This window comes from Calonectris borealis, chromosome 5, assembly GCF_964195595.1.
Source record: "Calonectris borealis chromosome 5, bCalBor7.hap1.2, whole genome shotgun sequence".
Classification (NCBI taxonomy): Eukaryota; Metazoa; Chordata; class Aves; order Procellariiformes; family Procellariidae; genus Calonectris; species Calonectris borealis.
In genome coordinates, this window is record NC_134316.1 from 12,281,073 (window position 1) to 12,304,507 (window position 23,435).

General features: G+C 48.9%; 1 protein-coding gene across 1 annotated transcript; it reads right to left on the reverse strand.

The window, feature by feature from the left end:
• Positions 1-9,678: 9,678 nt before the first annotated feature.
• Positions 9,679-22,784, reverse strand: TNFAIP2 (TNF alpha induced protein 2). Its single transcript, XM_075152482.1, has 11 exons — positions 22,445-22,784; positions 19,986-20,613; positions 18,228-18,342; positions 16,850-16,975; positions 15,913-16,013; positions 15,726-15,824; positions 15,407-15,530; positions 14,351-14,473; positions 13,299-13,454; positions 12,002-12,123; positions 9,679-11,583 (listed from the first exon to the last, which is right to left on the reverse strand). The coding sequence occupies exons 1-11, from the start codon at positions 22,782-22,784 to the stop codon at positions 11,442-11,444; spliced, it is 2,076 nt and encodes a 691-aa protein (XP_075008583.1). The 3' UTR covers positions 9,679-11,441.
• Positions 22,785-23,435: the final 651 nt, after the last annotated feature.

Genomic DNA, 23,435 nt, shown 5'->3' on the forward strand with positions numbered 1-23,435 from the left:
AACAAAAAACAGCCACTAGTGGTGGCCACGGAAGGAATGTGAGACCCAGGCATGCCCGCAGCGATGCTCTGCCACGTCCAGCCCCCAGCAGCATGCAACGCAGGGACTTCCCCAGCCATAGCTTGCATCTTCTTGCTGGCACCTTTTGCATCGCAGTGCTATCAGTATTGCATAATAGATGTCAGAAGAGAGGATGGCGGGAGACTCTTCTCCATTTCCAAACTCGCTGCTTTAGCCTGATTGAAAATCTAAGCTGGCCTGGTGGCTGAAGGGTGCACAGGGACCTTTGGGCCTGGGCTCAAGTCTGTGTCCTGTTGCAAGCTCGTGACATGTGTCCAAGGGCAGGTCACATCTGTGTTTCATCTCCTGGTCTGTAAAATGCAGCACAGCTCTTTTCCCTGGCGCACAGAGGGAATAAATACTCAGCACTGGGCTGCGATCCTGGGCAGAAGGGGCCATCTAAATAGATGGCTGTTCCAAGGAGCATAATGTGATTTCTGCAGGGGTATTGCTATGCATCTGCCCTGAAAAAAGTGCAGTCCACTTCTTTAAGAATTTTTTGGCTTGGCTCGATTCCATTTACATTGTGAACTGAAGCATGTTTCAATGGGAGCAGGCAAGCGCGTTGTACTGGAGATGATACAAAGCAGAGAGCACACTGTAGTAAAGGCTTTTAAGCCCAGTCCTGTCCAGCTTATCTACATGCTTAAATCTAGGCAGAAACACATGACTCAAAATCACTTGTGTGGTTAAAACTAAGTATAGGTGTAGCAATATGGACTTTATTGCATTAACGCAACTTACAGGTTTTTGACTGAACTACGCGGGCTGTTTGGGTTTGATTTCTCCTAGCCATTGTTAACTTAATGAGACCTGAGATTGCTCAAAGTTCTTTTGCCAATGCTTTCCTGTAATGAGGGATAAATTAAAGCAAACAAACCCAAAGCGAAGCAAACACAATTCAACTGCGTGGAGGAAAGCCAATAAAAATAATGCCTAATGTCCTCATTTTTTGCTTGATGTGGGCTGACCTGGTGGACACACATTGTGGCTGTGTCAGCTGGACTGGGGCAGAGTGAAATTTGTGCAAGCTGCTCTGCTGTGCTGCTGGAGACGCTTGACAGCTCCACTTATATTTGAAAAGCAGGTTTGGCTAGGCACCAAGCCAGCCTCACACATGATAGCCCTTCCCCAAAGAGCTCCAGGCTAAAGTGCATGTTGGACAGGAGAGAAAAGTGAGGGAGCAGAGGGCAGAGGAAACATGAGATGGAGGACTCATAGGGCAAATGCATTCCTGGGCTGATGAAATCGCCATCTGTCTTGCTTCTGTGCAGGGTAAACACAGCGCCCACGGTCCCACGGCGGAGGCCGGAGGGAGGCTGAGGACAGCACTTGCCCAGCTGCTGGTCTGATGGATGCTCAGCCGCTGTGGGCTCTCTGCTCTCTTCTGTGCTCTGTTTGCCCACGAGGATCTCTCTAGGTAGCTCTTGGGAGGAACAGTTTTTAGCCAAAGGTGCAACTGCTGCCCGGGCTAAGGCCGCAGAGGTTTCCTCCTCTTCACAGCTGAGCAGCCACATTGGGGACTTCACAAGGTTGCACACTGCTGATGAATTACCTGTCTCCTCCATGTGATAAGTGAGAAAGACCAATCTGCTTTCCAGAGCTATCAGGTCCCCTCTGAGACTGACACTGTATGTCCCTGACACCTGGCTTCAGAAGGCAGCTTGGTGCGCACCTTATCTTCTTGCAGTGAGGCCACAATCTTCACCCCAGACCTCGGCAGGATGCACTCTGAGCTCCCCGCGGCCAGCTCCCCACGCTGCACAAACACAGCTCGTCCCTAGGTCTCCTTTCCCTCCTGGCTTAGCTGGGTTTTTGCCAGAGGTAAGTGAGATAACAGCATCCGTCAGGGCTGGGTGGGGATGGAGGTGGCTGATCACCACTCCATCAGCTGGTGCTGCACGTGCCTGGTGGCCAGCACTGCTGGAGCAGGATCAATGCCTACTGGAAGCAGCGCCCGTGGGGCCCCCGCAGACACAGCTCAGCATATTTCTGGCTTGATGTAAGTCAGGGGCACTTCTGGCTCCAGCGTTGTGCAATGCATGTGAACACTCTCTTATTCTGCGGTCATCTCCCTCTCCTTCCTGCTCCCCCCTCAACTGATCTGCATAATGTGCAGCATTTAGACATTTTGGTCTGGCTATAAGAGATGATAAGTGATGCTTGATGACCTTCATTAATGACATTGCTTGAATTCAGCTGGATGAAGGACAGACAACGACGGGAGAGCAGACACATGCTGAGCAACACACTCTTTTGCCATAAAGAAAATGACTTGATCTGGGCAGATGGCAGCTAAAATCGGGGCTAGGAAAGAGCTCTGGCCAAGCAGCTCAAGAAGGACCTCTGTCTTCTGGAAGCTGTGGCTGAAGGCAGGGTTGAGTTTAGGACAAGACGCTGTTGTTCGTGGGACTGGTCGCTTACAGCCTGGTGAAGGTGTATCTGCAGGGCTGTGGTTCCTGTGCCTGAGGGGCAGCAGAAGGCAGGTGGGGCACTCTCTCCTCCGGGTTCCTGCTGCTGTTTAGCTAAATTTTGGCTCAGCACACACTGCTGCCTGAAACTTCACCCTTGAAAGCATTTTGGCCTCAGATTGGCTTCTGTGTGCAGCACAGCTGTGGCTGACAGCACCGAAGCTTTGCAGATTGGCAGAAAATCCTGGCTGGGAAAGGAAACCTCTGCCTCAGGTTGTGGCGATACCACACCATTTCTTGGCATGCTTGGTACTATATAGCAGGAGGGAAATAATCCATTCTCTGCTTGTTTTTTTCCAAGAGAAGTGAAACTGCGTTAAGGACTGTTGACCACGTGGAAACACAGGAGAGTCAGATGGTCTGAACCACGACAACGTATCATCTGCCACTGACAGTGCTCACATGACCTTTGGCGACGGTTGCCCTGACTACAGATCAATGGAAAACGAGTATTTGCTTCTAGCTAATTGCATCACTGCCAAATATAGAGCCACACGTCCTAAGCTGGTCATCATCTGACCTTGAAGACTGTGACTCTCTGGCTTTCCGTCGGAGCTGTGATGTCCCTCCCGTGGCTCTGCCCGTGTCCAGGCACTTGGCCCCAGCTCGTGCTGTATACCGGAGAGCCACCAGGCCCCCGGGAGATGCCTTTGCTGCCCCCACGTGCCATACCGGTGGCTAGGAGTATTTGGGGAAGCTGGAGCACTGTGTTATGGTTCTTCAGCCCCTGATTGTGGGTTTGCTGTGTCTTTGGAGGAGGAATGCCATGGTCTGTCAGGATAACCCATTGCTACCCAGTCACCTCACGCTGCAGTCACCCAAGCCAGGTTAAAGTAAGAGCACAAGCACAGCCAGGTGTTCATAATTTGTTCTTCCACCTGAGAATACCATTGCAAAGGAAGACATGAAAGACAAGTGTTTAACGCTGCACCAGCAAGGCCCCCTGCCTCTTCCTGCTCCTGTGCTCCAGCTGGTGCCTGTTGGGAGCCTCTGACAGAGACTCACCTGCAGGAATGAGCAGCTAAAGAGCTTTGCTCAGAGACCAGCTCTGGGTCCCCCTTCCTGGTGCTGGTATCAGATCACCCTCCCACGGCACAACCATCCTCTCCTGACCTCTTCCCAGGACACCCAGGCAGGTACCACCTTCCTCCTGGAAACTCTTCCTCTTCCCTCCTTATCCAGGAGATAGACAACCACTTGATTACAGCAGTGGTGTTTTCCCATCCTTACATACGTAGGCAGCGATTTCCCTCCTGCAGTGACTGTCCCACAAGCGGCTCTTTGCTGCTGGGAGAGGTGACACTGCCCATGGCCCCCGGGTGACTTCTCAGCCTGTCCTAGAGAGGAACACCTCCTTCACCAGACCTCACCCTTCACCTGATGACACGCAGGTGAAACACCTAAACAGAACAACCTTGTAGCTCGTCACTGGCTCCCGAGACCAGTCACATCAGCCTCTGGGGGCTGATGTCCACCTTGTCCTTTTGGGCATAGCCTGCATATATTTGTCTTCAGAATTCCAAGAATTCAGAATTTCAGGACTCCCAATTTGTCAGTCCTGAATACTGAAACTGGAGGTAAGATTGTAAGATCGTAACATGTTTTCTGGTTATTAAATTATTTTGTACGTTAATGGGAATTGCATGACCGAAACACTGAGGTTCTTGATGGCTCACAAACCTGGAAGAGACCCAGAAGTCCTCTGCACATTATTTGTTTTTCTTTTATGATATGTCAAAGCTCCTACAACATGGTGAACTTGCATGGCCTGAATTTTCTGATGTTTTCCTTGAAGAGAAAGTTACCAGAAGGAATAATGACCAAAACCCGCGCTGGGACTCATCTAAGCACACGCTGTGGCAGAGCGTGGGAAGAGGAAGGGGGTTTCACACATCGGCACAACCAGCTCTCGGGTCCCGGACTTCACGGTTTGAGTTTGCCAAACAAAATACCCTGATGTGGCCACTTTCTGTGGAGAAAAATGTTGAGATTTCCAGAAAACAGTGTTCTTTGAAGGGCTGAAACTGGGCAAAAGGCTGGATACAGAGTGTCTGTAAGAAAAACCGTTATTATGGTGGTAGCATCTGTGCGGGGGCACTGTGTACATGTGTGAGGCAGGAGTCTTAGACTAAGAAATGATCTAAGTATCCATTACAACTCCAGGTATCAGCTCACAAAAACCTATAGATTTTATTGCCTCCATTTATTGAAAGCACCCCTAAGAAGAATTTTTTCTGTGTATAGAGAGAGGTAAAAAGATTGCAGAAATATGCTGTGTGTTGATTCTCTTAATGATAATTTGCACATTAACATGGAAGCATTGCTCATGTGCTATTGAAAGCAGAAATTTGTTTTTCACGTCAAGCTATATTGAAATGTATGAAAATGGGCAATTAGTATCATTTTGAATAATAAACTGAAGCTTGTGGTATAGAGTTGTTCATATGAGATAGTAGAAACTTAGACTGGAAAGAAGAACATCATACCTGGATAGAAATAATGTTATTTTGTACAGAAATAGGTTTTTGTACAAAAATAGTGTTACACAGAGAGATGGGCTTTTGCCCCTCGCCCCCAGCGGGTGAGGTTTTGAGGTAGGTGGAAGGAAAGTGGAACCTTTTCCGTTTTTTAACTGTCGTTTCTACCCAAGAAAAGTTGGCTTAAGAGGTTGTTCTGGACGACGGATGAATCTGGTCTTTCTTCAAAAGCTGCTATTGATTTCATGCTGTACGTGCTGATCTGACAAAATGTTCCCCAAGTAAATGCAATCTGAGCTCCTTGAGAGAGGCTTCATAGAGAAATCAAATCAAACAAAAATGGGAGCTTGGGCAGTTCATGCATTCCACAGTAATACTTTAGTCTTTGTGATATTTTAATGGATCAGAAGGGGATGCTGAGCTGGGCAGTTAAACAAAGACCAACAAAAGACTTTTGAGCACAGCCCGAGGCATGGCAGGTACTTGAAGGCTGCTCTCCCACCTTCTCAGTCTCTACTTCTGCAGCCTTGTTTCTCTAGGGCAGCTCCTATGTTTCTCTTACTGATATACAGCAAAGGTTATCTGGATTACTGCTCACGCTATGTTTTGCCAGCTCCAGGATTAGTAGTGTTACCTGTGAGATCTTCACAAGCTGCCAAGGTTCCTCCAGGAGCAGTTCAAGCCCACCCAGCGTTTGGTTTGCCCCCCTTATTCAGTAACTCTTGTGGGTCTCTTTAGCCTGTGAGATCACAGGACCGGTCTGTGGGTCCTGCCTGCCTTTCTTGAGTTACCCCAAGCCCTGTGATCCCTCGGAGGTGGAATGGGATGCCCCTTCCCGAGCATCCTGGGGGAGGGACACAAGGCTGCTCAGAGCTGCTTTCTGCAAACCACCCGTGCCCAGGCAGGACAGCAATGACACCTCTGAATGAAGTGGGGCCTCTGCAGATGACATTCCCTTCACACCTGTTTGCTGACCAAGGGACTTCAAGGCCGGTGTGGTCCAGGAGTGTCTGCACAAGCTTGTCACAAGCGGGTGGTTGCCAGGATCCTGCTGGGTCAAATGCCTCTCCTGGAGCACTGGAAATACCTCTGTCACTCCCCACGTGTTAAACAGAGGGTGTGGGTAGCTTCAACCAACAGTTTTGGGTCTGCATAGCCCCATGCAGATTGCGAAGGGGCTGTGTCACAATGCATGAAATTGGGGTTGGGACCTTGCCAAAGACAAGGGGTCTGCTGTGCAGGAGCGTGAAGATGACAGTCCCTGCCCCACAGCTCAGGTGGCTGTCACCACTTCTCGTAGCCTTGTTGTAGGGCAGAGGGGACTGCAATGAAACCAAAGAGCAGAAACAACGCTCCGCTAACTAGGACACAGCACTGTTAACTTTATCCTGATATTTTATCTAATCTGTACACGTGGTTTAGCTCTCAGGCTGCACTGCTCTTGCCAGTGGGACTTGGGGGTTGGCCTCCAGCCTTTGGGATAGGGCTCAAAAGCTCTTGAAGACTCCAGGACCAATATTGTTCTACTTGAGAGTTTGTTATAATCTCCTCCCTTTCAGAGCTAATCTCTCCCCATCACAGCCATTCCAACATTAATGAGTACTCTTGAGAGCTCAGCTTTTCTGCTGAATGATAAGTTTTCCTCTTTTATTAGTCCATTAGGAGAGTTATTACAGCTCAAGTGCTCTGTCCTATTTGGATGAAAACTACTTAGATAAATAGCGATGAATTCCTCGTCCTCAAATGATGGTCCTTCTGGGTGCTGCTACATGATGTGCCCCGGTGTGTCCCATCTGCTGAATGAAGGGTGGGAGGATTCGGAGAACATGGTCCAAGGGCGCTACTGGGTAGTGTTAGGAGGGGAGCTGGGGCGAACATCTAAGACTTGTGGAGAGGTGAAAGAAGCAACTGAAAGCCTCTGAGGGGACAAGACCCAGAGAAGAGATGAAAAATGGGTTTGTAGTGAAGCCTCCAATCTTGTCAGTTCAAAAGGATTTTTTTTAACCTGATTTCTAGAGGAGAAAGCCCTGGGTGGCAAGGAGAAATGGTGACCAGCAGGTGCGAACATTTGCTTCACAGTAGTCTTAAAAACTTCACATTGCTTTAAAAACCACAATTAACCTTCCTGCAGTAACGTGCACCTGAACAGCCTGATGTGTGCATCTGCTCCATCGCATTGCCTCTGGTTTCCCCCAGGAGGTGAGATTCGCCTCCCTCCCCAGCAGCGTGGAGTTGCATCTTTGCTAAGGAGGAAATCTGTGGTTGCTGCACTGCTGAGTAATTCTTGAAATCCCCCGACATTAGCTGCCATCTCTATTATTGTGGCTACAGAAGAGCTATTTTGTATTTCAAGGGTATCAGTGTGGGTGGTTTGGCCACATCCTCTTTTAAGTCATGCAGGAAGGCAGCAATTGCTCTCATGGGTTTCAATCTACAGCGTAGCAAAGCACGATTTTGCTGGTGTCACACCCGAGCTTAGCGGCCTCTAGCCCATTCCCAAAATATCCTTCCTCCCCAAAGCTCAGTGATGCTGCCTCCTGCCCATTTGGTCCCCAGCACCGGCTTTTGACCCAAGCTGTGCAAAGCGGAGGCCGGTGGTGGGGCAGCCCGTCAGGCTGCGCTGGGAGATGCGGGACCTGCAGCCTGTGAGCCCTAATTCCCCCAGGGAAGGAGGCTCTGCCGTCCCCACTCGCTGCAGGTGCACCTTTCCTTTGGTATACTCCACGCATTGCCAGGCTTCACAGTCTCTTCCCACTGGATTGGGGTTTCCAGATTCTCTCCTATTAAAGTTCATACCAGCTAAACTAAATACAAGATCTGCAAATGGAGGTCAGCAAATTGCTGCCACAGCCTTTATGAATATGTAATTGCACGTACTCTTCGTGCTTTACATCGATTAGTATGTGAGGAACTGTGTCACCTGTGCATGTCACTGTGCATGTCACTGAAGCCAGGACTGTCCACCCAGAGATGTGGGCTCAATTCGGAAAGGCCCAATTACCAAAGTGCTTTGGTCTAGTGTGTCTCCCTTAAAATCTGTACATCAATAAATCCTATGGCCTTTAGTTCAGTGCTGTCATCTCTCAGGGGGTTCTGCCCTCAAAGGGGAGGCACTGCAGGCATTCTGGTTTCTTAACTCTTCATTTCCAGGTCTGGAGACCCCAAAGTTTCTCAGCAGGCTCTAGCAGAAGGTTTCTGCTTTTTTCCATCATGCCTACCCTTGGGAGGAGCCCAGGAGCCCTCTGGCTGTTTTTGGCTTCCCCTGCAGCAAGGGCAAAGGTTCCCCAGGTGTCATCGGGGACTTGGCGTGCAGCAGATGGCTCCTGCAGAGGAGGCGAGTAATGCCTCGGACCACCCTCTGGTACGCTGTGCTTTGCGTCCCTGTGTCCTTTGCAAATTGCCAGTCTAATGCCAAATGATGGAAGTGCCTGGTGGGATGGATGGGTAGGGAGCAAGGAGTGTGCGTGCGTGCACGCGTGAGCTCAGTCCCTGTCCACGGCGGTGGCTGTTGCAGGCTGATGTCCTGGTGGCACTGATGACAACCGACTCGGTGAGCTGGCAATGCCACAGCAACTGTGCCCAGGAACCAGCTTTCTTCACTGTTTTATAAAGCTGATTTTATGTTTTTCATCTTGGCTATCTATCTGCTCTGCCTCCAAGGAGGGGCAGACAGCCACATCAGCAGAGGTTGCGTGATAGAGAAAATCCAGCCACACTGACCTCAGAAAATTTTATGTAGTTAGTTTATAGGAGTGCTATTTATCAGTATTAATCTAACACTGTTATCAGAACACATTTGTGCAACCTCCTAAAAGTACCTGGCTGTGTGTAATACGTCACATATAACTAAATGCCATTGTAAATGTCAAGTCATACAGGAAGATAAATAAATTAGTTTCCTGGACTCATTAGAGCTGAAAGCTGGGCTTTTATAGCAGGATGAAGAGAATTGCACAATGCAGTTCCATATGGCTCATGAAATGTGTATGAAAACCATTTTCTCCTACCCATCCTAATTATGCTATATAAATAGATTCACTATTTTCCTTCAAGCACTTACTTAGCTGGAATCTTTTTTTTTAAAAGACCAGCGCAATCACTTGTATGATGCATTTCTGTAGGCCCTTAACAGATCTCTAAATCAAAATGCAATGATTTACAGCAATAACATGACCTTTCACTAATTGGGGAAGAAAACGTTGCACAATAGGTGACAGTTGTCATGAGTGCTCAGCACTGTCAGAAGTCATTTCGGCATTTGGCTTTAAATTGTAGCTAGGATAAGTGTTTAAATAACGTGTAATAAGTTTTTAAATTATGTGTATATATGAGGTTTTGTGGGAGCGTGAGCGCGCTTATGGAAGGAGAGGGAGGTTTGCACTACCCGTGGCCAGACAGCAGACTGAAACCAAAGCTGTTTCTCACCCAGTGCACAATTTGGTGACATAACCTGCCGGCAGCCTCACCGGTCTCTTCTGCACCAGTCTCACCGCGGACAGCAGCAAAGCCACAGGTTTGATAGCAGCTGCCGGGAGGGTAAATGGGGGCCAGCAGGGCCGGCTGGGGCCAAATTCTGGTGGGCTGTATCTGCTACAGACTTGCATGACCAGGAGGAGACAACAGAGATGAGGAAGGGGGATGCCAGAGCAGTAAGGATGAGCTGTATGTCAAATATATACCTTTTTATTATTCAACATTGAGACTGTGGTAGTGCTTAGAGGCTGACATTTCGGACCTTGTTATACCAGATACCATAAACACGGTGCACACGACAGTCCTTGCTCCAGAGAGCAAGGAAAGCCAGGCTATGGGACCCACACACAGCACAAGCAGAGCGCGCCTCTGCTTTTCCAGCTTGTCTGTAGTCCAGCAAGACCCTCCCCACCTGGAACTGGTGGGTGACATTCACCGGAGCGGGCTGGGAGTAGTGGAAGAATTGGCCCTTTGAAGGAGTACATAGGACTACATGTGGCAATGCAGTAGACAACAGCCAGAGACAGAATAAATGAGTCACTTTCCTAGCATATTTGAATACTGTTTAAATATAAACATTGCGAATGAATATCCCTAACTGAGAAAAAATAAAACTGGATGCAAAAATACACCAATGGTATACTGCATATGCATATAAATACATTACATGGTTTGCACAGTCATTATACGTCTTCCTTCCGGTCTGACTTTCTACAGACTGATACAAAAGTTGAAATAGAGAAAAACAGAAGGGAAAGGTCTTCAACTAAACATTGTTGTTTTGGCAAGTGATTCGCTTCCCAAAAAACTGGGCTGTAAAAACAAAACATAGTTTCACAACAGACCCATTTGTGTTTTCACATCATATCTACCTCACAGCAAGAGGGGAAAGAGCCAGCAAGGAAAGGGTGATGCATACAGGATGCTCGATACATTATAATGGCATTTGAGACCAGTTCCACCACCCATTCAAAGCCTATGACGTTAATGGGGTCTGGAAAAGTCCTCTCCTTGATAAGGAGGGCTTAAGTAGTATCCAAAGTGCTTTACTAGATGCCGTGCTTAGCCCACACGATCCCCTGCAATAGGCGGTTTGCTCCTAACCCTCTGTTAGCAGGGTGCCACGCTAGTGCAGATGCACGGGATGGGGTCACTGCAGAGGGGCTGCCGGCGGCGTTGGGTGCTCCCACCTCACGGAGGTGAAGGAAGCACACGCTGCCCCAGCTGGACCGCTGCTGTGGGGCCAGCCAGGGCTCTCCAGGGCGGGTTCGGAAACCCCGATGCCCCTGGGCAACGCTGCTGCATGGGGCAGAGCCTGCAGCCGGGGCCACGCCAAGCCCCAGCTGGGGGGGTGCTGCAGCTCGGCGGGACAGCAGGAGTCTCGGCATGGCTGAGCGACAGCTCCTCCTGACCCGAAACCTGGTGCCTCTCCCATCAGCCTCCCGCAGCCGTCCCTGCCCGGCTCAGGGGAAGGCAGACGGGGTGCAAGCATGCTCACGTGGGACTTTTCCAATATCTCTAAATTTTGGCTTCAGTTTCTGTTTCCCTCCATTTCCTTAGAAGACAAAAAGCTACGTAGGAGGTGCCTGCTCAGTCTGGGCTAGCTGGGGAGTCAGCGACATGGCCTTCACAGCACCCTGTGAGGTAGACAGAGGTCAGAGCACCAGGGCAGTGTCCAGGCAGAGAACGTGGTGGCACCAAGGAGACCTTGGAGGGAGTCTGTGACTGCTGCGAGGAGCAGCCCCGGTCCTTGCAAGCACTGCTCCTCCCACAGGTGCCCCCTCTTCCCGGCTGTGCACGGAGGACAGTGATTCCCACAGAGATGCTGAGCACTGGATTAGGACAAAGTACTTTCTGTAGGAAAAGGCGGCAGCGTGCGCTGTGCATCGCTCCAGGGGACGGTCTCCATCCCCGGCTTAGCCCACAGTCGGTACAAGGGGGTGCCAAGGGGTGCCTTGGCCTAGGACACATTTATGTTGGAGAAGAGGGGGGCCCCGGGCGGCGTGGATGCTGTGCTGTCTGCCAAGTAGCCCAGGATGCTTTTGAGTTCGCCGCGTGACAAATTGGATTTGATGTGCAGGAACGCTTCCAGGTGCCTTTTGCTGTGGAAGAGAAACGGACAGGTGTCAGTTCCTCCCGCAGATCTCCGTGTGCCGGGTCCCTTGCGCCAGGATGCGGCCCCCACCCCGCGGCGGGCACTGAGGTCCCCGGCGGATGCCAGCTTGGCATCTGGCAATCCTGCATGGGACCCAGCACTGCCCTGGGAGGTTTGGGGTAGAGTAGGGAATCTCCAAGGCAAGGGAGAAGATCAGACCAGAATTTGGAATATATAAATAGGCCTTTTTTAATAGTTTATTTCATTTTCCAATGGCACTGGGATTGCCACAGCCTGGCAGGCGGCCCCCACCCGTTTTTATAGACTCAGGCTATATGAACCTCACCTATACTCATATTTGACTGTTTCCTCGCTCAACTAAAATTCCACGTGAGTATTTACAAATATGCTTCAGCGTCTCTTACCGGATATCTGGGTATGTTGTGGCGAGTGTTGCAACTTCAATTTTAATAGCACCTAAATCCTGAAGTCGGATTATTTCAGCCAGTTTGGGGAGCGCTGAATTCAGCCACGTGGCTTGAGAGCCCTGCCAGAAGAGAAAGCGGTCAGCAGGGCATCGTGGCGGTGCAAACCTCCGCCCAGCCCAGGAGCTCTCTTTTACCAGGGGTGCCGCCGAGCCAGCTCCCGAGGCTGCTTCCTGGCAAGGGGGAAGGACACGGCAGCGATTTTAAGTGTCTCATTGTTTTCAATGATGTTTCTAGCCCAGACTTTGCCTGGGCCAGCCTTGGAGAAATTGGATTAGTTTTGTGGTGGTTTTTAATCCTCTTACACAAGTGGTGTAGGGTTTCCCAAAAGACCGAGGTTTCCGCATCCATCTCGACAGACTCTCTCTGCTCTTCCCTCCCACCACGTTTTCCTTTCCTTAGGCTTCTGTGCTGCCTGGCGTGTGTACGAGGTCTGATGGGCAAGGTAATGCACTAGCACGTGCTGCTCTCTCCCAGCTTTGCACACAATGCTGCCTTTAGCATCTCCAGGCATTGCCAAAATCCTTTCCCTGTCCACTCAGGTAAAAGCCCCAGGTAAAAAAACTGGACCTGTTTTCTGGCTGTTGGATATCCCAAGGCACTGGCTGCCTGACCTCCCGTCCACACCGAGTGATGCTCAGGCTTGTTCCCTCTCCTGTCAAACGTGCATGGGGTGGTGGAGGACAGGGCTTGATTTCACTTTTTTGCCGGCAGATTTAGAGGTGTGAAAGGAGGGAGGTGATCCCAGAGGACAGAGAAGGGTGTTTCAGCCATGTAGAAAAAGCAAGGGTCTCTGGTGGAGGAAACCCTTGCGTACCAGAGACCCCACGCTGCCCGTTCCAGCCCCTGCCTGACCTAAAAGCAGCAGAGTGAGGGAAATCAAGGGCAAGGGGGAAGCGCCAAAAGCCAGACTCCACGTAAGTTGTACTGAAACCAGAGAACTGCAGTGTTTAGCTAAATCTTCTGACCCTATTAATATAAACCTTCAAAAGGAAACCACTGCCTACAGGACAAAAGAGGATGAAATCACGGCTCGCCATCTGGGGCAGGGCAGGCTGGTGGCAGGGCAGCCTTCCTGCCCGGAGGCACTTGGAGACCTCTTTCTGCCTAAGGATCTTCCTTCCAGGAAGTTAAGCTGAGTTGGAAAGGTTAACGAGAGGCCCCAGAAAACTTATTTTCCTGTTTTTCAGTGGGCCCGTGACCCATGCTGGTGTGGACATGGCAAGCACTCACGTACATTGCTGGTGCAGAAGGCTTCCAGATCGGCAGCATTCTTGGAGATGTGTTGGGCCAGGTTTTGCTGTTGCGCTGGAGTTTTCAGGCTGACTTTCCTCTTCAGCAGCCTCACGATGTACTCTTTAACCAAACGGGTGTGGATCTTCTCGATGATAGCCTGTTGGGAAGGAGAGGGGGATGATCCATCTATCTTTTGCTTGGGAACAAAGCAAATTGTGTGTGTGGATGGAGGACAAAACATCTTGGGTGTTGTAAGACATGCCCCACCAAAAGCCTGCTACTGATCACACGTGAGGAACAGTACTGGTTGCCAACATCCCCATGACTGGTTATACGACATCCTAGATGCCGAGAATTTCTTTGTACTCAAACTAGTGAAGTGTGGGAATTTCCAAATGTTGTTTCCTTCTGGGAAGACTTGAAGGCATAGAAAAGATCTAACGTGTTAGAGAAGAAGTAGCAGTAGTCCAGAAAAACAGGAATTCATGCTGCTCCTCCTGTTCCTCTCTCTAATACACAAAACATCATAATTTTGTTTCAGCTACTAAAAAGACAAAGGCAGGAAATCAAAGATTTTTTTTATATGGTGATGTTTCATATATACTCCAGCACCACTGAAAATGTGGTTGTGGCTTAGTTATCTGGGATTTGTCCCATTTGCATCCATCTCCTCTGGTCCTTAGGACAATCAAAGGAGCCATGAGACAGAACCGTGCGATCGCATCCATGTTTCAAGGTTGCTAAACCAAACCCATACATAAATAAAGCCATAGTTTGGATAATCCCTAGAGCACTTTCTCTGCGGCAAGGGTGGTTTTCTCTGCAAACACTGCAGCAGAGCTACAGGAGCCTGCTTCTGCTGGAGAAGAGTAAGATTTATACGGCTAATCTAGGTAAACTGCATGCTGATGGAAATCCTGCTGAGAGGGCTCTCCTATGCCAGGCCAGCTCGCCAGCTTAACACAGGTCAAGGCAACTCCAGTCGCAGAGGATCAGAGCTGAAAACAGAGCCTCAGTGTCCCAGAATCCCCCCGATATTTCTTTTGGACTTACGTGGTAGAAAGAGTCCTTTAGGGTCCGGAAGTCTGAAATATGTTTGCTGGTGGTTTTAATGATCTCGTTCATAATTTCATTGCTGGAGTCCCACTTATTTTCTGTAAACTTCTTATAAATCGGCTGAAAAAAGGAATATCCCTCAAAACAAATTCTATGCACATGTATATTTAGCATTTCTCTATGTACAGTATCCTACATAGCAACAGCACGGCGTGCAGTCCTGTGCAGGGACGTGTGACAATGACTCACAGGGGCAGGGGAAGAGGGGGCTGTAATTGGGTTTGTGCCCCCTTCTTGGTTCCGCATGATGAAGACGACTGAGGGCTTGAAAGGCTCATAGTGGAGATTTTTTATTTCCACATTTTCAATGTTTTGTCCACACCATCTTGTCTGATTAGAGAATTATGGAACCATCAGGGTAAAAAATGAATCATTATGAGATGTTTTCAATCACAATTTTTCTTGGCCACAGTAAATAAATATGAAAATAAAAAAAGCACCCCTGCTCTGTCTGATGCCTTCCAAAAGGCCCTACAGAGAAAGCAGGAGAGATTGTGGCTGAACATTTCTGACTCCTATGCCTTGCCCCCCACTACACTTGCTTAACTTAAAAAGCTTGTATTATATATAAAAAAAAAAAAGAAAAGAAAAAAAAAGAAAGAAACCAAAAGTGCCTTTCAGGCCACCTTTATTAAGAAGCCAAAAGCTGCGTAATTGCAGTTCATGTCATTTGTGATTGCTTCCTACAGTTTGGAGTGTAAACACTTGCAGGCTGAGACTCTCCCTCCCGCAGCAGTTATCTCAGATGTTCGTTTGCACAGTCATGCCCATGAAGCTGCACCCGTTTTGCCTGCAGGCTTGAGGACCAGCTCAAGGAGAGATGATTCAGAGTTTTCTGACTGATGCCGAGAGGTGACCCGCCCCACAGCCCGTCTGAACTTTGCTGCATTTGAATCAGAGATTTGGGCAACCGATAGCACGGCAGGGGAACACGCCTGGCACTGGCACAGGCTGAGCCTCGGGGCAGGAGGGTGTGGGGCACGGATACGGTACCTTCAGCTGGGCAAAGAGCTGTTGAAGCAGCACGTCAAAGCCGCTGTTTTCAATGTCGCTGAGAGTGCTGAGGATACTGGCTTTATTGTCGTCCTTTTCTGCCATGTTTTTCTCTGCATAGTCTCTGCAAGGAAGTATCAGCAAGGTCAGAATAATCTGTCCTCAAAAGAGATACCCAGAGAGAAATTCAGAGTTCTCCAGACCTTCCTCTGCAGGCAGACAGACCTTCCTCTGCCCACTCTGGAGTACCTCCCCTCTACCACACTATTATCCGTCGCCTGCAGAGGAAGGAGCAAAGCCTTTTCTTTTGGACCCTTACCTAAAATTCGAGCAGTTGTTAATATTTGCAATCAGTATAGGCTTGTAGTATCTGTGCTTCTTGCTTTTCTCCTTAAAGTCTTCAAAAGCATCCTTGTAGCTGGAGGGGAGATGGGAGGAGAAGAGGCGGATGAGTGCGTGCCCCGGGCGGCTCTGCCAGCCCTGCTCCCCACCCTGCCTTACCGCACCTTTTCAGGAAGGCAGGCAGCTCCTTCGACAGGCGATGCGACAGCTCCTCGCCCACTGCCGCGCTGATGTCCTTGGCTCGCTTCTGGCCGCTATAGATACTCTAACAACGAAACAAACAAACAAGATCAATTTTAAACGCCGTCTGCTCCAAAAAGGCCAGGTTCCCTGGTTAAAAGGCTACAGATCCTTAACTGCGGCAACTGCGCCCAGCTCTCCTGCACCCCTCCCTGCGACTGAGCCAGGGACTGTGTGGAGCAGCTATACTTATTTGGGGAGTTCAAGCCAATTTTGAAATCCATTTTCAAATGGGGAGAGAGAGGTGAAGAAGAAAGAAACATTAAAGAAAGTCTATAAAATAGCTGAGAAAATGGGGAAAGTGACACTTGGGTTTTTTGCTTTTTTTGCTGAATGTCGTATGATTGCATTAAAAAAAAACAATTCAAGCACAACAACCTCAATATATGAAAGTTCTAATTTTTAAAAATAAACTCTACTAATCCTCTGCAGCCAGAGGAGGGAGAGTATTGAGCACTGGGAAAGGGCGTGAGCACTCGGAGCAGCGCTGCCCGTGAGAGGCCGTCTTCCCGGGAGCAAGCAGGGCAAGAGCACCGCGCTGCTTCCTCGTTCGGCTAAATCTGTCGTCTCTCTGCTGCTGCGTTATCTAGTGCCTAATGGCTTGGCTTCGGCTGGGGGCGCAGAAGGGACTGCACAGGGAGAAACGAAGGCAGTTTTCCTGCTTGTTTTGCTCATAGAGGAGTTTGTCTCCATCGCATGCCAGACCAGGACCATGCCCGACCGTGGGTTAGGGCTGCCCTGTACCCCCCACCCCTACACAAGTGACTTGGCCTTTCGCTTTCCTGGACTGAGCACAGCCAGTCTCATACCCTGAATACAGGCAGGATGCAACTGTTTATTTCTAATATATATCTGTATTACCTGGATAACAAATATTGCTAGTAGTTCACTCTGAAAATGTCCATTTAGTTTCTCTGGTTCTTTGTCTTCTTTCCATCTTTGGATTTCTTTATCTAAACATTTGCTCAGTGAATTTTTGATAGTAGCCTTTAGGGAAGGAAGAACAACAGCATTTACCACAAAGTGGATGTAGCAGTTCCTGCCTTATGCAGGTTTTCACTCGCCCACCCACCATTTGCCTGGCTGAGCAGCCTTTTTCCTCGGCCCTGGCTGAGAAATAAAGGCTCTTTATTAGGAGATGCCTCACCCACAGCTTCACGGCAGCAAGGACAACCCCCTCGCAATATCCACCTATGCAATAGTGAGTTGAATATTTCAGGGTAGGAATGAAGATCAAGATCTACAGCCCTGCCCGCCACCCTGCCACGTCAGTGGTGATCTCGAGGGCAGGGGAGGGGAGCGGTGGGCAGGGAGGTCGCAGGCAGTGACGCGTGCCAGAGCCCAAATTTCCCCAGCCACGCGTTGCCTGTGTGTGTAACTCAGTGATCCCCTCTGGGCCTGGTTTTGCAATCCTTTTTCATCAGCACTTCTGACGCCTTACGAGTGCTGGAGCGTGAAACAAAGTGTTCTCAGGTTTTCTCCGTGCTGCGTGCACGCTGTGCAGCAAGGCTTTGGGAATGGACTGTACGGTGGCTGGCATATATCTCTGATCACCAAGTGCCTTGTTCGTGCGCTTTGCAGCCCTCACACCCACCTCTCCCATCTGCAAACCATCACGGGCTACAGCTAAATCTGGAACTTGTCTTCTCATTTTCCAGGAATTCCAGCCCAAAATGCCAGAAGCACTAAGCTATGGGAGTACTGTAAAAGTTGCTTCTCATTTCCATTAAGGCAAGAGCGATCCAAAACCCAGAGCAACTGTTATTTTCTGTGGACCAGGCGATTCTCCATCAAAGAGACAGGTTTTTCAAGACCAGACTTGCATGCTTTGCGCTCACCCAAGGTCTGGCACCGCTGCAGAGGCCAGAAGTAATTCTGAGTCCCTCATCTGCGAGAGGGAGCATAAGTGCCTCTGGGGACTCAGCAGAAAACTGGGAAGTTACCCATAAAGATTTGTTGTTGGATTTTTTTCCACCTTCCTACCACAAGGTTTGCAAGAACAGAGCAGTTCTTTTCTGATGGCTCCCAGGGCGGAAGGCAGAAGTTTGTTTTGCAAGTCCCATCTAGCAGAAAGCCGACCTGTCCCCCAAAAAGAAACAAAAGCATTCCTGCTTTTGCTTCTCTCTGGCAGGGTGTGTGACTCACAGCTGAGAAGTGTGCACGCAGGGCAAGTCAGAGCTCCTCCGAGGAGTCATATGGCAGCAGTAAAGGGAAGAGGAGGGACTGAACAGATTCTCACCTCTTCACTGTCAAGGTATTTCTTTTCAAGCTCTTTGCTCAGACTTGATGGCAAAAGGCTCCCAAGCTTAACTTTTTCCAGCTCCTCTGCTAAAACATGATCTTTTCTCATATCTCTGCAATGAAAAAGCCAAACAATCACGTTTTCCAAGGGCAGTGTAATTCAAGACAGCTGTTGATGCAAATTGACTGACACTTTTTGAGAATATCAGTGAAAAAACAGATGGAAATGTACATTGTCCTTAGTCCAGGCAGGACTTGGAGGAGCTGAATCTGTGCCAGGGGTGGGAACTGTGAGGGTGGGACCCTGAGCAACCCCAGGGATCGGAGTAATGTTCTGCCAAGCTCCTGAGCACCGGCCACTGCACTGGGTATGGGGGACCCAGAGCAGCAGGAGGGACTAGTCCCAGGACACAGCCTCTCTCCGTCAATATAAAGGTGACCAGATGAAAAGCTGGTGTTTCGTGGCTAGTTGGGGAAGGAGCGGGCAGTTTCATACCCCGCTGTCATGTCCCCACCACATGCCGGCTGAGCCGGTGCTCCCGAGCAGCTTCGAGGGAAGGGACCTGCCAGCCGTGGGGGGCTCAGGCCAGCACTCGTGGGAGGGCTGATTTGGAAGCAGCCTCTCCCTCTGGAGCTGCAGAGAATAACCCTGAGCATCGCCCGATTCCCGTGTCTGCACATGACCCAGCTCCATGGGGGTACACCGCCGTGCTTCCCGCACACGGGCTGTTCCTGATACGGTGCTGGAAGCTGGGGCCAGGCTGTTGTGCAACCCTCCTCCTCCTCGCTGCTCCCTTCACTGCTGGCCATGGAGAGAGGTGATCCCTGAGCAGACACCTGGACCTGGCCTCTGGGAACAGCAAAGCAGCCGCTGCCCTGGCCAACACCGGCCCCAGCACTGGGCTGCGCGGCTCTGGCTGAGCCCTGCTCCTCACAGCTACTGATAGACAAACAGACGCTGGTTCAGGCCTGAATATCCTGACCTACAGCACAGCACTGGCTCTGGAAAACTTCCAGGATCAACACTGAGTCATTATACTCCGTCAGTGAAACACGAGAAGGAATAAGTGGAGGTGAAGGTTGAATGGCTTTAGAAGAGCGGAAGAAACACTGCTGGTGTATTTACTGGTTTTCACCTAAGAAATGAGAGCCCTCTATTCCCCATCCAGTACTATAAGCCACAACAAGTAATATTTTCCGTTCTATAACATATAGGGCTTGTGAGGGTGAAGGGCGACTCTTGGCTGACGACATCCTCTCACAGGGGTGCGCACTTTGGTCTCCTAACCTGGAGGAGACCACAGACTGTGGGTAATGCCTAAGCAACATCCTCCGTGCCCAGGATAATCGCATTTCAGGTTGTTCCACTTATTGGCTGCCCTCTGGTCCAGAGGGATGAAATTTCCAAATTTTCCAAGAATGAGTTCAGGTCTGCAACTGGAATAGAGATCAGGGCAATGAACCTGCCCAATTTACCCCACAAGTGAAGCCCTAAACATCTGTGTGCAGGTCTGTTGCCCAGAGGCTTGGGGTCAGGCCTTGGTTTACAGATTAGGAACCTTGAGCGTGTCCCTTCCGACTCTCCTGGCCAGCTGGTGTGCATCAGCATGATGCCAGCAAGATGCCAGCAAGACCTAGCCACAGACCAGACTGCATCACAGTGATATTGATTCATAAATCAAGCAAATGTCTGGTTTTGCAGCCAGTGAACCTGTGTTGATCACCAGGGATAAACATGTGTAAAAGCCTCACTTACTTTGGATAAATGTTGTGCACCCATGAGAGGAGGAGGTAAATATCCTTGTCTTCCAGATGAGACTCAGCGTTCTTCTTTGCCTGGGAGGCAAAATAGTTGTGGTAGAGTTCTGCATATGTGCTGAACACATTAAACTCAGGAGGATAAAGCTGTTTAATGTACTTTACAACTACTGTCAAATCTTCTTTCATTGTCTTTCCCATGTGCAGGAGGTTCTGGCCAACTGTAGAGAGGTTCTCAGTTCTAGGAGTATGACTTGTGTCTTCCATTCGAGTCTCTACCGACTCCTTTACTGTAGCCATCCAAAGCTCTTTCCATTTTCTAGGTCTAAATTGCATGTTTTGGTCAGGTGGATTCTCCGACGTGTAGTTCTGATCTTCTTTCTCCTGCTCTTTCAGTGCATCTACCGCCTGCTGCAGCAGTTCTGGGTTTGTTTTCGCTAGAAGGACGGAGTCTTTCAAGATGCTGAAGACTTTGTGCTTCAGAACTTCGTAGACGGACTCAACGTCTTGCTGGCTGGTGTTCAGTCCCTCCTCACTTTTGCTAGACAGGCTCTTCTCCAGGACAATCAGATGCTGAGCAGCATCACAAAGCTTGTGTTCTTCAAGGAGATCCATGATTTGTTTGACTGGTGAAAAAATAACAGCCTTTCTTTACCCAATAGCAAAGATTTAAATTTCTATTTTATATAAAATGATGGCTCTGGAATACTTTTTAAAAAAATGTTTATATTTCTATATTGCTAGGTCTTAGGCTCCTTCACCGTATAGAAAATCTTTCTGTTTATTTAAAATTAAGATTATTCCTAGCCTACCTCTAATTGGGCAATGGAAATTCGAACACCCATCACCAGTGTGTTACATATGGACAGGTATTTGTGATGTAGCTAAATAAGATGTGCTAGAGGAAATACCACATGGGTTTTCCAGAAATAGGTTGGCACAACCTGATCTGTGAAATTTTTTTGGAGGACACATTTAGCGGGCAAGATACATACAATTGAACTATCCTTTCTGAACTACAGCCAGTTACTCCGTATAGTGCAATCTGGGAAATTATTAGTTAAACTAGAGAAGTTATATCCCAAAATAAGTTTTGTTAGGTGTGTAAGGTTTGTATGGAAAGCCCTGGGTGGAGAAAGCTTACATAATTCATGAAACTCATCTTACTTCATATTCTCCTTACAGACTGCAGCACAAAAGCTGGGAGTGCCCTATTGGCATCTGCTGATTACACAGAGTTCAGAGACATTATCGAAACTGAGGGCTCGGTGCATTATACAGGAACAACGGGATAACTTGAATAGTAAATGGGCTGAAATTTAATAGCACAAAGTATAAGATACAAATTCAATAGAACAAAAGTTACTTAGCAACAAATAGGATTTTCTGCTGCAAGCTGGATGCGAATAAACTTGAAATGGGGGAGGAAGAGAGATGCCTGGAGAATTAGTGAATCATTACTGTGAGATGATGGTGGAAAAGTCAGGTATGACCCCAGGATGTATCCAGTGAGGAATGTCCAGCTGAGATAGGAAAATGGTAACATATTGTACCAGGCATTGGTGGTATCTCATCTGGAATATTTTCTGCAATTCTGATTGCTTTATTTCAAAAAAAGACATTGGGAATGGGACAATGCAACAGTAAGAACAAAGGCACGCAGGGCCTGTTTTCAGTTGACTTGGTTTAGCTGAGCAAATTCAAGGCCGAGAAGGAAAACCACCAGCTAGGGAAAACATCTGACACATGGAGAAAGAGAAGCCAATTAGCCAGGTAAAGGCTTGCCTGGAAATGAGATAATTTCCAGTAAAACAGTGAGACTTCGGAAGACCCCCCCAGTAAAGGAGGTAGGACTAAAAAATGAACTTATTTTAAGGTACAGCTCGCTAGGTTTATGAACCAGGTAACGAGATACGTCACCTGAGGTGGCAGGTGAGCCTTGGAAGTGCCAAGAGGCACCTTCCTCTCCAGTTCTGAGCAGGTATTTTTCTACCTCTCTAAGAACCCTGCAGGGATGGTGCCCATGAGTGGAGGAGCTGTATATGAGGTTCATAGACCAGCCCCAAGAAAGACCTACGCGTGCTGCTCACTGCTGTCCCTGGGGGAAGAGGAGATTTCACAGGGTGGTGGTTTCATGGAGGAACAGAGCAGAAAGTTATGCCTTGGTTTCTCACCCACCCATAGATCTCTGTGCCTCCACGAGAGGTAGAAATAAGTTTCATTTTGGACAGAAAACCTGCAAACTGGCAGTTCCTCAAGGAGTGTGCCCTTGGTACCAAAGGACTAGGACTTGAGGTCATGTCCCCCTCGGCCCATGTTTCCTCAGGCTCCTTGGGCAAGTCACTTTAATCTGTCGGTGCCCTTGTTTCTCAAGGGGACAATTCTCCACCTCGTGCAGCCCCTCTAGAGATGACTATGGCCTATGAGGTGGTGCAAGGAGAATGGAGGAGCACTTACCACTGGGTGGCTTGATCTTTTTCATCTTCTTAAATGCACCCGTAAGGATTCCCTTTATTCCTTTCTTCCCCTTTTCAGGGCTGTCCCCAGCAGAGGTGCAGCTCCCATTGCTCGTGATGGAAGATGCACGTGAGGGTCTGCAGGCTGCCTCTGGCCTTTCACTCATCTTCTCCTGGTCCCTGGACCAGATCTCGTCTCCGGAAGGTTCAGAACAGGCAGGGACTTGCTCAGCTACTGATGTCGAAGGGTTTTCAAGCTGCCTGTTTGCACCAATGCAACCCTCAGATCCATTGCGTATTCCAATAGGACCACTTTGGAAAAAAGGTAACATTTTCATCATTTTCCTTCTAGCCTGTAAATTTCAGAAAGAACTGGTCAGATTAAAACAGTTTACATAAAAACTACCATGGCACAATGTGGCACAATGTACAGAAATTCAAAATTCTGTAATGAGCTGTCCCTGTGTGGCGGTGTGGGGAGTGCTACACACGCCTGGTGTGAGCACAGCTCTGCAGGGGAGCTCCTGAGCAACGTCACCTCAGGTAACTGAGAGGATGGAAGCCGCTCTCTGGTCTAATAAATAACTTAGAGAAAATCGATGAGTGATTTTAAGGGTGATTCAGATGGCCTGATGTGAGACCTCGAGCTTGGCTGGATACAGGAGAGCAGGGCTCTCCCACAGGATGCTGTGGGAGTAGGGACGTGAGCACGGATGCTGCACACAAATGATGTGGGACAAGCATCCTGTGCCTATTCAAAGCAACCACGAAACTCCCATACTTTTATACGGCATCGGGATCAATTCTAACCTTCCTTAGGGCCTATTTCTGCTGGTCTCAGTTCATCTGGCTGCAGATCTGTTTGTGGAAGCACACTGAGTTTGCAAGCACAGCATGAAAATGAGACGAGCCTACCAAGCCAGGTATGCAGCAACCTTTGCTGAGCAAAAGTCCTGCTGGTTTAACTGCATCCCCATTAAAGTCAGGAATAA